Source organism: Trichoderma reesei (assembly GCF_000167675.1).
Source record: "Trichoderma reesei QM6a unplaced genomic scaffold TRIREscaffold_28, whole genome shotgun sequence".
NCBI lineage: Eukaryota > Fungi > Ascomycota > Sordariomycetes > Hypocreales > Hypocreaceae > Trichoderma > Trichoderma reesei.
In genome coordinates this window covers 335,405-349,705 of record NW_006711175.1, presented here as the reverse complement: position 1 = coordinate 349,705, position 14,301 = coordinate 335,405, and the positions used below count along the sequence as shown (strand labels likewise).

The window sequence follows — 14,301 nt, the reverse complement described above, 5'->3', positions numbered from 1 at the left end:
GGGATTGTCCATAATACGATACTACTGGCCTGATGCTCCTGGTTTGGCCGTGGGCCCCAGCCTTCGACGCCTGGTTGGCACATTCACTGGCGATTCGGGACTCACCTCCTTGGCACCGACGTCGAAAGGCTTGTGCCCGCTCAACGTCGCGAGCTTGATGACGTTCCCGTAAGCAAAGGCAACCGATGTCAGCCCGACCCTCACGCTGGGGCCCAAGTCGCAGACAACCAGGTGCCCTGCATCTTCGCCATCAGGGAACAGGGGCATGGTTTCGTCCGTTTCCTCCCAGTCGCTGGACGCCACCCTCCACAGCTCCCAACAGCGCAGAGCCCCCGAATCTCGGGCCTCTGCGCTGGGTATGCGGTTCCGAAGCCCTGACGTGGCATCCTGTCGGCGACGGCGCCTCAGCTCGGCACTAGGTCGACGGCGGAGACCCAGTGCGCTGCCATCCGACAAGATCCTCCAAACGCCAGGGTTGCTGATGTGCTTCTTTCTTTCCCTGGCGTCCTGCCAACTGCACCAGCCGCTGACCAGGCTGTCATCGTCGATTCCCTGTAGACAAATCGCATCGTCGTCCTCTGGGGGTGTAAACGTGTGCAGAACGCAATCACCCGAGTCTAGCGCGAGGTAGCTAAACGTCAAGGAAACCAGCCCTATCGGCGAGTCACTGGATGATCTGTAGCGGGTGAAGGCGCACGCGAGCGACCGCGGCCGCATCTCCTCTACAGGAAAGCTCCAAGAGGTGGTGCCGTCGTCTAGGCTTATAAGAAGAATTTCCGCCCTGGAGGATGCAAGGAAATAGGGCAGAGGCGAGAGTGACACCACCTGATGAACCTCATCAGCTGCGAGCCGTCCTGCAAGAAGCTTCTGCTCTTCCCATTGCAGCCCATTTCTTCTCACGATGTGCACGTCTCCGTTTCGAGATGTTGCTACAAGGGAGACGCTCGGCCTTGGGTATTTGTCATCTGCAGAAAGTGCAAGGGAAAAGCATTCCCTCAAGTCAGCTGCACTGATAGTTGGACAACGAAGAAGCAGGGGAGAAGGATATTTGTAGGCTGCTGGATTTTACCTTTACACGAGTGCGGGCGGGCACATGTTAATCCTGAACAGATGATGGACTCGCGGACTTGTCCCGACGCTGGCTCTACATCTACTGCCGTTCCATTCTTCCATATGATGACCGCCGTCGGAATGTCTGACAACGCGGTTGCGCTTGGCTCCAGAAAAAAGGCCTCCGGCTTCTGGTTGTGCGTTTCGACAGTCACGGCGGAGCCCTGGAGATGGGTGACCATGTTCCAGAAGACGACCTTGTCGGATGACAGGATGGCCAGCCAGTCCGAATCCTCGTCCATGGCCACTGCAAGGATGGGAAACTTGATCGTGGCACCCCCTTCAGCGGTGGGGATCGCGGTGCTCTTCTTCCTATGGTTGAGATCCCACAGCCGAATCACACGGTCGAGACCGACCGACACAGCGTAACCCCGGGGCGAGTAGGCGAGCATGGCTATGTCGAGCGTGTGTCCTCCGGAAAGCGTCTTCACAGACAGGCTGGACTGGTCACTCGAGTCGTGCAGCTCTTCCACCCTGGCTTCGTCCTCTGTTAGCATGACGCTCATCAGCAGACGAAGCAGGGCAACCACAACGAGGTCGACAACGACGAAGGTAGCGAGCTTATGACGCATGAAGTCATATGCCGCGGGCAACAGAGCAGGCTCTTTGATCACCGGCATGCGGTTGGAGCCCTTCTTGACGAACACCAAAGGCTCATAGACTCTAGCTACGTAACTATAGGCCGAGGGCTTGATCAGGCGAATGATTTCACGGGCGGCATCGTGGTCCTGCAGCCGCAGCCAAGACGTGGGCGTTCTTGCTTGATGAATGTCCTCCAGAAGCGATGGCTCGGGGGACGACGCGTTGGGCGCCAGGTCTTGGCCGCCGTACAGATGAGAGAGCTTCTGAGAGATGGCGCCGCCGCCAAAGAAGTGAGTCTGCGCAATAATGACGAAGCCTATCATGACGGTCGAGCCTGCGATTCGAGTGGATAGGGCAATCTTGCCCTCGAGTAAACGCTGCAGCCACGAGGGGGTTTCCCGAGGACGTCGTTGCTTTCGCTTGCGGCGGAGTGCCTCCCTGGCGAGAGCATCCCCAAGCTCCATCCGCCGCACATCGACGCTCAGGACGGCGATGAAGAAGCTGGACAGGAAGCAGAAGTCGAGCACAATGGCGATGGCGGCGAAGATGCAGAACGCGGACACACCCGGAGCAACTGCATAGGACAGGCCAAGGAGAATGACGACGTTCTGGACGGTGCTGACCAGGGCCGTGGGCGCCGTCTCCCCAAAGGCAGCGCCTATCCTGGTGCTCGGGGTCTCGCCCGAGGGCGTGCGGACCACGGCGTCCATCAGCCGGAGAACATGTTCCAAGCTCATGGACAGTATCACGAGCGGGTACGCGGCTCGTGGGATGCGAGACAGGTCGAGGTTGAAGACGGCGCAGATGGTGAAGCTGGCGGCAATGGCCAGCATGATCTGGACGACGACGGTAACGATGAGGCCGAACTTTGACTTGACGGCGCGGAGCTTGGACACCTGCTGGAGGAAATACACCAGGGCTAGGGTGTAGGCCAGGGCGAGGACAACGGAATCCTGCACCGACATGGGCCGGAACTGGAACTCGTAGAGCTTGCTGGCCGAAACATTTCCGGTCGAGGGATAGATATCCCACTCGTCGCCCACCTTGGCGGGCAATGAGGGCGCGACAGCCTCCCACCGGCGGCCGACGGGGGAATCGCGCCGGTACAGCAGGGTGATGACGAGGGCGTCGGCGGCCAGCAGGCGGCGGTCCTCGAAGCGCTTGCCGCTGAAGACGATGGAGTGCCGCAGGGTGATGTTTGCGGGCGTGGACTGGTTCTTGTTGTTGTTGACCGTGGCCAGGATATCGTCGTCGGCGAGGATGCGGTCGCGGGAGCAGTTCCAGTACAGCAGCGGCGACTGGAAGATCCACGACTGGTTGGTCAGGCCGTTGACGATGTGCAGGGCGTCGCGCTCGGCCGGCGTCAGGGCGGCGTCGGTATCAGGGTCAGGGTCAGGGTCGGAATGGTCGTGATCGGAGCCGGAGCCGGAACCGGAGCTGGCGGGGGGCAGCTCGCCAAAGGAAGCGCTGGGGCCAAAGTCCTGGGTGGTGCCCAGCAGCTCGTCCTGCAGGTCGAGGGCGGAGAGGAGGACGTCGGGGCTCAGGGCCTGCATGTAGCTCGAGTGCACCCAGATGGAGCGCATGACGATGTCGGGGCTGGCGGCGCTGTCGTACGGGAGCGGCTGCGCGGCGGTCCAGACATGGTTGGGGAGGTTGGAGGCTCCGTTGATGCCATGGTCGCTGAAGATGAAGGGCAGCGGGCAGATGAGGAGAGAGGCAATGGCGACGGAGACGAGGAGCGTCGAGATGGCATGGCGGGAGGCGTAGCGGCCGTAGCGGGTGAGGGCGCTGCGGAGCGGGTGGGATGCCGGGAGGACGGGAGCCTCTGTTGTTCTAACAAGGATGGCAGTGTCAGCATCTAGCATTCAGACATTCATTCAGCTTTCTGTGTACTTGGGCTGGGAAAACAAGACGACGTCATCATCGTCGCGCTGGACAGATCCTTGGTTTCCGTCATCTTGTTCTTTTCTCTTCTTTTTTCTTTCCTTTTTTTTTTCTTTTCTTTTTCTTCTTCTTTATTTTTCTTGTGGGCTGGCGCAGGGGCATTGGGCGTGGGTTGGGATTCATCCAGGACGTCCTCACCCTCGCAGCGGATAGAGCAGGTACCAGATCATTGGGGGCACAGGTTGCGATGTGATGTCGGCATTGTCCGCCTGTTTGTCAGCCTCAGTGCTCGTCTCTGCCTGTGTCGCTTGTCTGCCCGTCTGTAGGTATTCAGTAGTGTGTGTCTTTGCAGCTGGCGAAGCTTTGCGCAACTCGGTGGTCTGAGCAACTGGACGGACGACCTGACCTCAACTTAGTAGCATGTGCGAGCAAAGGTAGTAATAGTACTAGCAGCTGCCTTAGCATCAGCTATAGTACCTGGTAGCCACCTAAGGTACCAAAGATATTCCTCGGTTCAGCCACTGGACCAAAGGAAGTGGACTGCCCCAGTCTATAAGCATCAATTCTACAGCTGTTGCAGCACATAGCAAGTAATACTGTGCCTTGGGCCATAGTTGGGCATCTGCCACTCTCTTATCGCTGGCATTTCAGAATGAGGTGCCCAAATATTATTAGATCACAATGACTGGAGGGCTGATGCGCCTCAGCTGTGACGACATTGGCATACTACTGGGGCTGCTGAGCGCACTTCCACCAATGGACAGGCAAAGACAGGTTCCAGTGCAATTCGAACACTGGGAGAATGCCTGTTGCAGGGGATTCAAGGGAGCTTTTCTGGCATCCCAGGTCTAAGAAAGAATGATGAGACAGAGTGAATCTTGAGCCAGATAAGGTACTGTTACATTCATCTACAAGTGATAGAAGCATACCTTATCATAAACCCAGCAGAGAGACATGGCGACGGAAGCAGAAACCAGTGATATGATCATTTGTAGCCGTGTTTCTGTGTACATGTACCTAGGAGGCCGGGGGTAGTTTTGCAGCAGACTTGCAGCCATCATTTTTATCCAGCAGACTGCCTTTAGGTTATAATTCAACTTGCCTACTTTTCTAGTCAGTCGCCTACTTTTAATATATTAAACTAGTAAAATTTACAGGTTACTATATCTTATACCCTATTAATCCTAGTAATAAAGGCTAGACTATAATTAGATCTTATTATTTTACTGCCTTTAAACTAAATTTAACTTTAATTAATAGGTTCTTTATATTCTAGTTTATAAATACTTTAAATTATAAGGTAATATTATTATATTCTTTATTACTATAAGCTAAATATTAGCTATCTTATTATTATAAGTTAGCTTATTATTTAGCCTAATTAAATAGTTAAATAAATATACCTTTTACTTCCTCTCCCTGCTTTTTAAGGCTTGCTAAGCTGGCCTTATAAATTTAATAAAAAAAGTGTACTTATAAGAAGGGCTTTAAAGTCTCCTTTTATACTTAATTTAGCGCTTTTTAAGGCATATCTAGGAGTATAAAAGTATAGAAAATAAGTACTAATATTTAAAGAAATACTAAAGGGTATTTATAGTTATTAAAAAGATCTTTAGCACTATATATAATCTTAAAATTAAGAAGCTTTTAATAAATAAGTAAAATAAAAATATAATTATATAGCAGTATAGCTTATTAAGGCATTAGGTTATTATAAATAGCCTTCTAGTTAGCAGTAAGATATTACTAAATAACTAGTAAAAGGTATTCTTAAATAACTTACCTACTAGTAATAATATTATAAAAGTGGATAATAAAGCTGCCTTTACTATAAATAGCTTAAATATAAGTTTAAAAGATATTATTATTTATAGGCATTTTAATAAAAAAGTAAAGGATTTAACTTAGCCTATTACTAGTAATAAAAAAGCTAGTAATTTTAAGGTATTATTAAAAAGTAGTAATAATAATAATACTAGCTAGCTAATTTTATTATTAATACTATTAATACTGCTGCTATTAGTACTACTATTATTAATACTACTGCTATTATAGCTAAGGCTATTATTACTACTGCTTTTAATACTATAGGCAGCCTCTGCTAAACTATTATAGCTAAAGTAATTGCAGCTAAGGCTATTATTACTACTGCTTTTAATACTGCAGGCAGCCTTTACTAGACTATTATAGCTAAGGCTATTATAGCTAAGGCTATTAATACTACTGCTTTTAATACTATAAGTAGTATTTACTAGACTATTATAAGTCTTATTAATACTATTAGTGGCTTTTTAAGTAAATAGCATTATAGCTAGGAAGAAAAAAAAGGTAGAGAGGTTAATTAAAATAGCTAATAGCTTTTATTAGCTAGCTATTATAATAATAGTATATAACTTATTTTTATAGTAAATAAAGTATTATATTACTTATAATTAATAGGCTATTAAAGTAAAAGACTTTAAAAAGGTAATTAAGGATTACTTCCTTTTTATAAAGGAATAAGGGATGCTATTAGTTACTTAGTTAGTTTATTAAATTTAAAAGGATCTGCTAAATTTATTAATATAGAATTTAATATTATTTAAGAAAGCTAAGGATATATAGTTAAAAATACATTTTTTATTAAATTCTTAATATTTTTATATTTAGTTATAAATAGCTTTAAAATATACTATTTAGCTAATAAGTTATTAATTTTCTTATATTATATTTACTATAGCCTTATATTTATATTATAATACTAAATTTAACTAGCTTTAGTATTAAATGCCTACCTTAAGCTTCTTTTTCTTATTTTTATTCTCTTCCTTTTTTATATTATTATTATTATTATTATTATTATTAATTTTATTATCTTCCTCCTTATTATTACTATTATTATTACTAAAGTTAGTATCTTTATTATACTCTTTTAAATACTGCTAATAATATTTCTAGGCTTATAAAGTAATATACTCCCTTAAAGCTACTTTATTTAATAGCAGAATAACTTTATTAGTATATTTTAAAGCAGAATTTATAATATTTTATTTAAATTTTATTAAGGTAAGTCGCTCTTTCTTATAGTACTGCTTTAAAGTCCTCCCCTTAAGCTTAATAAAATTAAATAGACCTATTACTATATATATAATATAAATCTAATTAAGGAATTTATATTTAGCTGCACTATAATAAATAATCTTTTACTTCTGCTTATATTTTTTAAAAATATACTTAATAATAGTCCTCTTTTAGGTATACTATAAGTTAAATAGCTCTTATTAATTTTAAGGTTATTAAGGTGCTGTTCCTTAATTTTATAAATAATAATATATATTATAATTATAAAAAGTAATAATACCTTTTTACAGCTTAAAGCTAGTATTATTAAGCTAGTATCTTCCCTTTAATATTAAGAATAACCTAGTTATTATATAATATAAAAGAGTTAAGTTATTAATAAATCCTTTAGTACTAGTAAGAATATAGCTAAATAGGCTATTAAAGGTAATAGTAGTAAATATATTTTATATAATATTATTCTTTTTTAACTAAAATCTTTATTACCTTTTAATAAGAATATATACTAGGATTAAGGTTTTATTAATAGCCTTAACTATACTATTAAATACTAGGAATTTAATATTAAGCTTAATAACTAGTAATAAGTATATTACTTTTAGCTGCTAAATAAAATTTATATATAACTATTATATAAGATCCTTTAATTTATAAAAAACCTATAATATAATAGCCTAACTTATTTAAAATCTTAATACTATATTTTTTTATAGCTTATTATATATATAAATCTAAAAGAATACTATTACTTTTTACTTTAGTAATTATTATTAGTTTTTATAAGCATTAGTATTAGTATTAAGCTACTAGTAAAGGTTAAGAAATATAGCCTTTCTTATATAAAAGAGTATAAGAAACTATAAGTTTAATAAGCTTATAAGCTATATATAGTATTCCCTTAAGGCTATAAATATATTACGCTAGTATATACTAGTATTATTTTTATTAATAGCTAATATTAACCTTACTTTATTAAATAGTAGGTTATTAAGTAAGTTAATAGCTTTAACTATTAAAGTAATATATATTAATAGAAAAATAGCTATATTAAGGTTATTCCTAGCCTTTTAGCAGTTAATAATTATATTTAATACTAATTAACTAATGCCTAGTATATTACTAGTAATTAAATTTATAATATTATAAAGCTTTAGCTAATTTTTAATAAAGTAAATAAATAAATTATACTTTATTTAACTAGCTATATAAATAGTTTTTTTTTATATAGTTTATTAAGCTAATTTAGTAAAATTACACTTAATCTCTTAATAACTATGCCTTTTATAAAAGTTTATATAGCCCCTGCTAGTATAGTATATTACTACTAGGGTATATGCAGGGGTTCTCCTTAATAAGGTATTTTCTACTGCAATTATACTACAAATCCCTACTAATTTAAGTAAGGTGTACCTTTTTATGCAGTCAGGCCAGGCAATAGATAGAGAAGTAGGCAAGTTAAATCACAACCTTAGAGTAAGGCCTCTTCCCTAACACTTTTCATTTATTATAATGCATATTGTGTAATAATTTTAAGCCTGGAATAGTGGAGAAAGGTTTGCGTAATAATTTGTAGTAGTAAAAGCCTAGCAGCTGTAACACAATTCCTTAAGAAACAGCATGAAATGGTATTACGCAAGAGCCATAATCTAAAGGCACTCTGCTAGATAAAAATAGTGGCTGCAAGTCTGCTGCAAAACTACTCCCGACCTCGTAGGTAGTACTATCCATAAGTAAGTAAAGTACAGTTCTTAAAGCACCTTGCTCTAGGTAGATACCTACCAGGTAAGGTACCATTGTACCTAAGCACCTTGATAGTCCGGAGCAACATGGCTTAGCTAATGGCCCGTCATGCCTTACCTCAGCCAGTTCCATTGGTCAATGGCATAATCGACAAGAGGAAACAAGGACTGGCGTTGACTTGAATTGCAGAATTGGTGGACTTGACTTTCCAGCTGTTTTCCATCTGGTGCATTCTTTCCTTTCTTCACTCGTGGGCAGCTGACACCTGCTTCTTAGCTATTGATCGTGGCACCTATATTCCAAGCTATCTACCTAAGATGGACAGACACGCACCAACTTCAATTGCCCAGTACCTACTAGTACTAAGGTACGACACAGACAAGTTAGTACCTACCTAGGTACGCACTTGTACAACCAACACACTCAGCAGGGCTCCGCAGCTGCAGGGGACCGCTGGCGCTCACCCACGGCTCTGTCTGTGCCTGGACATTGTAGTACCGCTTGCTACCTTACCTTACCTTACCGCATTGTCATAGTATCGCGAATCCTGGCCAACAGCTTCAACTATCACTCCTCCCTCCCGCCTACATCCAAACCCGCCGCAGAGCCAGCGACTGCGACTGCGGCTGCGGCTACGACTGCGAGTACGATTGCGACCGGCTCTGGCACCATGGCAAACGAGTAGTAGTGCCGCAGTCGAGGGATTCCAAGTGCTCGCCAGCTGCGTTTTCATCTACAACCAAACCGCCTCGTCTACTCTTGCTTCTCGCGCCGCTTCTTCCAACCTTCAGCCACCTGATTCAGCATCCTCCCCCAAGAGGCATCGCCAACCATGGCCGCCACAGAGGCCGAGTCCCTGCACAACGGCGGCCAGGCAGCCGCTGCTCCGAACCCCTTCAACTTTCAAACCCAGGTGATATCAACCGCGCCTGTCAAGTCGGTTCGTCAACCAGCCCTCCTCCCCAGCCCGAGATGCCCCGTCCCATCATGCCCTCCTCTCACATCCCGCCCTCTTTGACTGCTGGCTAATACCGCGAGCGAAGCAGCAGAACGTCGGCCAGCGCCGTGGGCATCGGTACAAGCATAGTAGCGTGTCGGCTCAGCACCAGATCTTCCAGGAGCCGCCTCCCAGACCGCCGCCCGTCCTCCCCGCCTCGCTCCCCACGCCCACACTCAAGGAGGCATGGAGGAGCCTGCAGCGAGACCAGCGCATGCGCCTCTACTGGGGCCTATGCCACGTCGCCATCGCCATGTACATCTTCTACCGCTCCGGCGGCTCCCTCGCCGCAATGGCCCTGTCCCACCTCGTCTTCTTCGACGCCGGGAGCGCCGCCGTCTGCGTTGTTGTCGACGTTCTCGGCAACTTCGAGGTCTGGCGCCGCAGCAGTATCCGGCACCCGTTTGGCCTTGAGCGAGCCGAGATCCTGGCCGGCTTTGCCATGTCCATCTTCCTACTCTTCGGCGGCTTCGACCTCCTCTCGCATAACCTCAAGCACATTCTCGAATCAGTCGGCGACCACGAGGCTGGCCATGAACATGGCGATCACGGCCATGATGACGAGCGAGTAGCTCTCGGTCTGGTGTCGGCTGCCGCCATTGCGAGCACTCTCGTGTCCGCCTACGGTTTGAGGAACCACGCGCGCATCGCCAAGGTCATGAGGGTCTCCTATCTGGCCACCCTGCCAAGCATCCTCTCCAACCCTTTTCACTTCTTCACCCTTTTCTTCTCCGCCTTGATCTCGCTCTTACCCCTGCTGTCCATTTCTCTGTATGCCTGGCTTGACCGGCTCATCTGCGCCGTCATCTCCCTTGCCATGTTCAGCTTGGGTATGCGTGTTGCCGTTGCTCAAGGGCTCATGCTCCTCATGTCCTACGGCGGGAATAGGGGCGACGTGGGCGTCACGGCCGTTCTGCGTGAGATCGAATCCGAGTCGGGCATTGCCCGTGTGGACGGCGCCCAGTTCTGGCAAGTGCACTATGGCCTGTGCATGGCCAACCTGAAGCTCATTATCACGAATGGCTATGATGAGCTCGCACTGGTCAAGCTGCGCAATCGCATCTCGGCCCTGATTCAAAATAGATTAGGCGAAGGCTATGGCAACGGGGGTAACGTAAGGTGGGAGGTGACTATGGAGACGACCATTGACGCCGGCATCTGAAAGAAACTGCTAGGCTTGTGATGTTTGCATACCTATCTAGGTTTATATGCCCCCTTAATGTACGTCTGAATGTACGTCTTGCTTTGACTCAGACCATTTACATAGATTAACGCATAAAATTGATGATATGAGTTGAATATAATATAATGATATTTGTTATTTGCCAGTCGTCTTCTCATATACATCATTTCATATCTTTCCTTTTATTGATCCATTGCGCCGCATATGGGGATTGTCATCATGTGTCGTACATTGATTTGTTTTCGGAAGTTTTCTTCTTTTTTTCTTTTCATCTTCCTCCTCTTTCCCCAGTTTCTCCCTTTCCCCAGTTTCTCCCTTTCCCTATTCATTCTCCTTTTGTATCTTCCCCCTTCTTCAATAAGGAAGGTTTTCAAAAAGCGCTGCAGAGAAATCATCATACCGTAGTGAACAAGCATCATCAATGACCGCACATTCAAACTCGATATAGCCAAGCAAGGGGTACACCAGTGGCCAACGCAGCGTCATCTCGCAATAGCAGTCCGGGGCATATGCGATGGTTGAGTTGGGCTTAAAAGAGTCCCCATCGTCCACGGTCCTTGTTAGGCCCCCCTCTTCTCGCATGGGATCCATGCTCCCTATCCCTTCCTTCCAGTTGTCTGAGGCTGTCCATCTTCTCGAGCACCAACTCCAGGAGCTCCTTCTTCCGGATGACCTCCAGGTGTCGCCGAATCTTGGGGTCTTCCTTGGCAAACTTCTCGACCTCCTCCGGAGACAGGTGTCGTCCAAGGCGGAGATCCAGCTCCCGCGGGAAGTTGTAGTAGAACTCGGAAAGCAGCTCCACATTGAGGAAGAGAACAGCCGTGGAAGCCAGCTTCGTGGCTGCTGCGTCCAGAAAGACCTCTGGGCAGTAGTACTTGTTCTTGGGGTTGCTGCATTGCTTGGCTTTGACGGCCATCATCCGCATCTTGATGATGTCGGCCCTGTCTCGGAGGAAAACAGCCTCTCTCCCTATAGTCTCACACGTCAGAACTGGGATCCAAAGAAACATTACACGCATAGCACCCCTTCAAGATTTGGCAATGATGAACTGACCTTTGGCAAGAAGAGCAGCACTGAAACCTCCCGCACCACTTCGGCCATCGCCTTCAACAGTGATGTCGCCCTTTCGCGCCTTGTCCACAAAGGTCATGACCTCCTTCAGCTTCCTCCGTCCGCCGACAGCGGGTTCGAGGCTGGCCAGCGCGGCCTCGCAGTCTTGCAGCTCCTTCTTCAGCACAGTGACTACATGATCACGGCCCTGACTCCATTCCCTCTCGTCAACCTCAATATCAAACTTGAAGGGCTTGATGCAGTTTTCGACCTGATCACTGGTGCTGTAGAACCTCTCGTTCAAAATGGTGGATGCGGCTTCGGTTATGGCCTTCTTGGCAAACGGATGGTTCGCAAAGCTCGAGTTGGCCAGCAACTTGTCAACATGGGCCTGCAGAGACGATGCGATGACCGTCGTCGCCAAGCGCCCAACGCCAAGCTTCGTGAGGGCCGAGGTTGATGCGTCCAGCTGGCGACGCCAGTAGAGAGAATCGGGATCGGCTTTGGGGAGGTCGGCGAGGTTGTCGAGATCATGCTGTGCAGGCGTCAGGTCCGTCACCGGCTTGTTCCAGTATCGAGCGGCCAACAGGTCCAGCACTTTCTGATCGAGCTCGCTCTTCAACAGCTCGTGCATCTCTGGACGGCCAAATTCCTCGGTGAATTGTTTGAAGGCATGCTTGAAGGCATCCAGACTCTCGGCCAAATAAGACTCGGCGGAGAGCGGGCGGTCGTTGTACTGAACCTTGAACTCATAGGTCGCCTCCTCCAACTCCTGTCTGATGGCATCACTTGTGCTCTGCAGGCTGGAGGACATGGTCTGTTCTAGAACGCGCATCAATGTCTTTCGGAGATTCAGGGTGCCCACGTTGACGCCCGCTTCCGGCCCAAATTCATGAGGATGTGCCGAGAAGTAAGATTTTTCGTTCTTGGCAATGGTGGCGAGAAGATCTGAAGAGCCCATCTTGAAAAGGCCCTGCGACTGCGGCGCTTTCGACACCACCCCAACGTAGCCGAGCCGAAGAGGGTACTGTTTGTCGTTGAGGATGGCAGCTCCGCGGGCAGGATCAACCAAATCCAGCTTGGTGATGACGCCAATGGTTCGCTCGCCCCGGGGATCGACCCTACGAGATGCCCTCAGGGCTGCTGAGTTGGCCAGATCGACATCCGCGGCAGAAATGGCAAGGATGACATTCGGGGGCTGGATGTATTTGTCACATAGTTCCGAGATCTTCTGCTTCAGCTGCAACGGCTGGTTCTGTCCAACAACCTGGATGTAGCCGGGCAGGTCAATGAGGGACAGGTCGGGAACGTTGCGTGAGTATATCGTCAGGTGAATAGGGTCGTGCGAAACGCACTCTGCTTCCGAAACAGCCATGTTCAGCTCCGTCAAGGTTCGCTGGATCGAAGAGAAGTCGGTGACCTTTCGCAAACCGAGGTCGGGAAACTCTCCATACTCTTCGGTCGAGTCCGGCGTGTTGACCAGGGTCAATTCAATCGGCCTCCGGGTAACCATGTTGAGGCCCTTTGGCAGAAATTCGTGGCCGACAATGGCCTCCAGCACGGAGCTCTTTCCGGACGACTGCGAGCCGATCACGACAATAGACGGCAGGGTAAGAGAGCTGGACTGGCCGACCTTCTGGAGGATGTTCCGAATCTCGATCATCTTCTTCGTCAGCACCATCATCTGATCGTCCTTGGAGCTCTGCAGCGAATCGCGCGGATCTTCCTCATCCGATTTGTCGTAGCCAACAGCGGCAGCCGAAGCACCCACGGCCGCGGCGGCGCCGACCCTGCTGTGCTTGGGATCGCCTTCAGGGCCGCCCTCGCCCCCGGAACCGCCGCTCTCGTCCATTCCCAGCATCTTCTTCAGCCAAGCGGGCACCTCGACCCGTTCCTTTGTGGTTTCCCATCCCTGGAGTGTCTGGTCCGCTACGTCTTTGGCAGTGCCGTACAGACTGGATGCCGTTCCTGTGACTGTGTCCAAGGTGGTGTTGAAGACCGAAATGGCGTAAGTGCCAGCCTCTGATTAAACCGGTGAGCTAAGGCCATCGACGGGACACCACCACTTCAGCTGACGAGGGACAACATACGTGTAGCTTGATACTGGACCCAAGCAAAGGCGCCGATGGCCAGGCCGCCGAACATGGCGGGGATCCTGGCAAACTTCAGCACCAGCTTGGGCAGGAAGCGGACGAAGGACGCATTCCGCGTGATGACTTGGTTGTGGAAGGCGTTGCCGCCAAACCACATGCGTCTCCGGGTCTCGCGTATCGAGGCATCTGCACGCAGCAGGCCACCGGTTGGGAATCGATGTAAGTGACGGACGCTCGAGTTGGTGGCAGCCGAGGTGTTTCTCGCCGCCAAGGGCCGCAGACTCGCTGCGAGGAACCTGCCGCTCATCGTGGGCGGGCTCTTCCAGTCAGCGCAGCTGCTCTGTTGACGACCATAAGGCCTGGCGGGCACCGAGTTGAGGCAGGCTGATGAGGCAGTGGAGTTTGGGGAGGGAGGGAAGAAAGCCTGCAGAGCATGGCGGGCACTTGCTCTTGAGCCCACGATCGGGTCGGCACCCAAGCTAGCACTTTCGTACCTTACCGTGATTACCTTAGCCTGGGTGCTTAGGTAAGGGAGCTAGCTAGCTCGGCGACAGAGTGCTATTGGCTGGACAATGGGAGCGGCCCGCTCTTTGCCACTTTCT

The 14,301-nt window shown here is 47.9% G+C and overlaps 3 protein-coding genes across 3 annotated transcripts; 1 reads left to right on the top strand and 2 right to left on the bottom strand.

Moving 5' to 3' along the window:
* Positions 1 to 21: 21 nt before the first annotated feature.
* TRIREDRAFT_81939 (uncharacterized protein) lies at positions 22 to 3,888 on the bottom strand (the record flags this gene model as incomplete). Its single annotated transcript, XM_006969054.1, has 3 exons — positions 3,775 to 3,888; positions 1,076 to 3,525; positions 22 to 1,004 (listed from the first exon to the last, which is right to left on the bottom strand). Exons 1-3 carry the CDS (start codon positions 3,804 to 3,806, stop codon positions 22 to 24), a joined length of 3,465 nt encoding a protein of 1,154 aa, XP_006969116.1. The 5' UTR covers positions 3,807 to 3,888.
* A 5,320-nt stretch (positions 3,889 to 9,208) lies between these two features.
* TRIREDRAFT_69281 (uncharacterized protein) lies at positions 9,209 to 10,535 on the top strand (the record flags this gene model as incomplete). The annotated part of the gene is made up of 2 exons (XM_006969098.1): positions 9,209 to 9,316; positions 9,423 to 10,535. 2 exons carry the CDS (start codon positions 9,209 to 9,211, stop codon positions 10,533 to 10,535), a joined length of 1,221 nt encoding a protein of 406 aa, XP_006969160.1.
* A 550-nt stretch (positions 10,536 to 11,085) lies between these two features.
* On the bottom strand, positions 11,086 to 14,052 carry TRIREDRAFT_123934 (uncharacterized protein; the record flags this gene model as incomplete). The annotated part of the gene is made up of 3 exons (XM_006969053.1): positions 13,697 to 14,052; positions 11,610 to 13,628; positions 11,086 to 11,525 (listed from the first exon to the last, which is right to left on the bottom strand). Exons 1-3 carry the CDS (start codon positions 14,004 to 14,006, stop codon positions 11,086 to 11,088), a joined length of 2,769 nt encoding a protein of 922 aa, XP_006969115.1. The 5' UTR covers positions 14,007 to 14,052.
* Between the last annotated feature and the right edge of the window lie 249 nt (positions 14,053 to 14,301).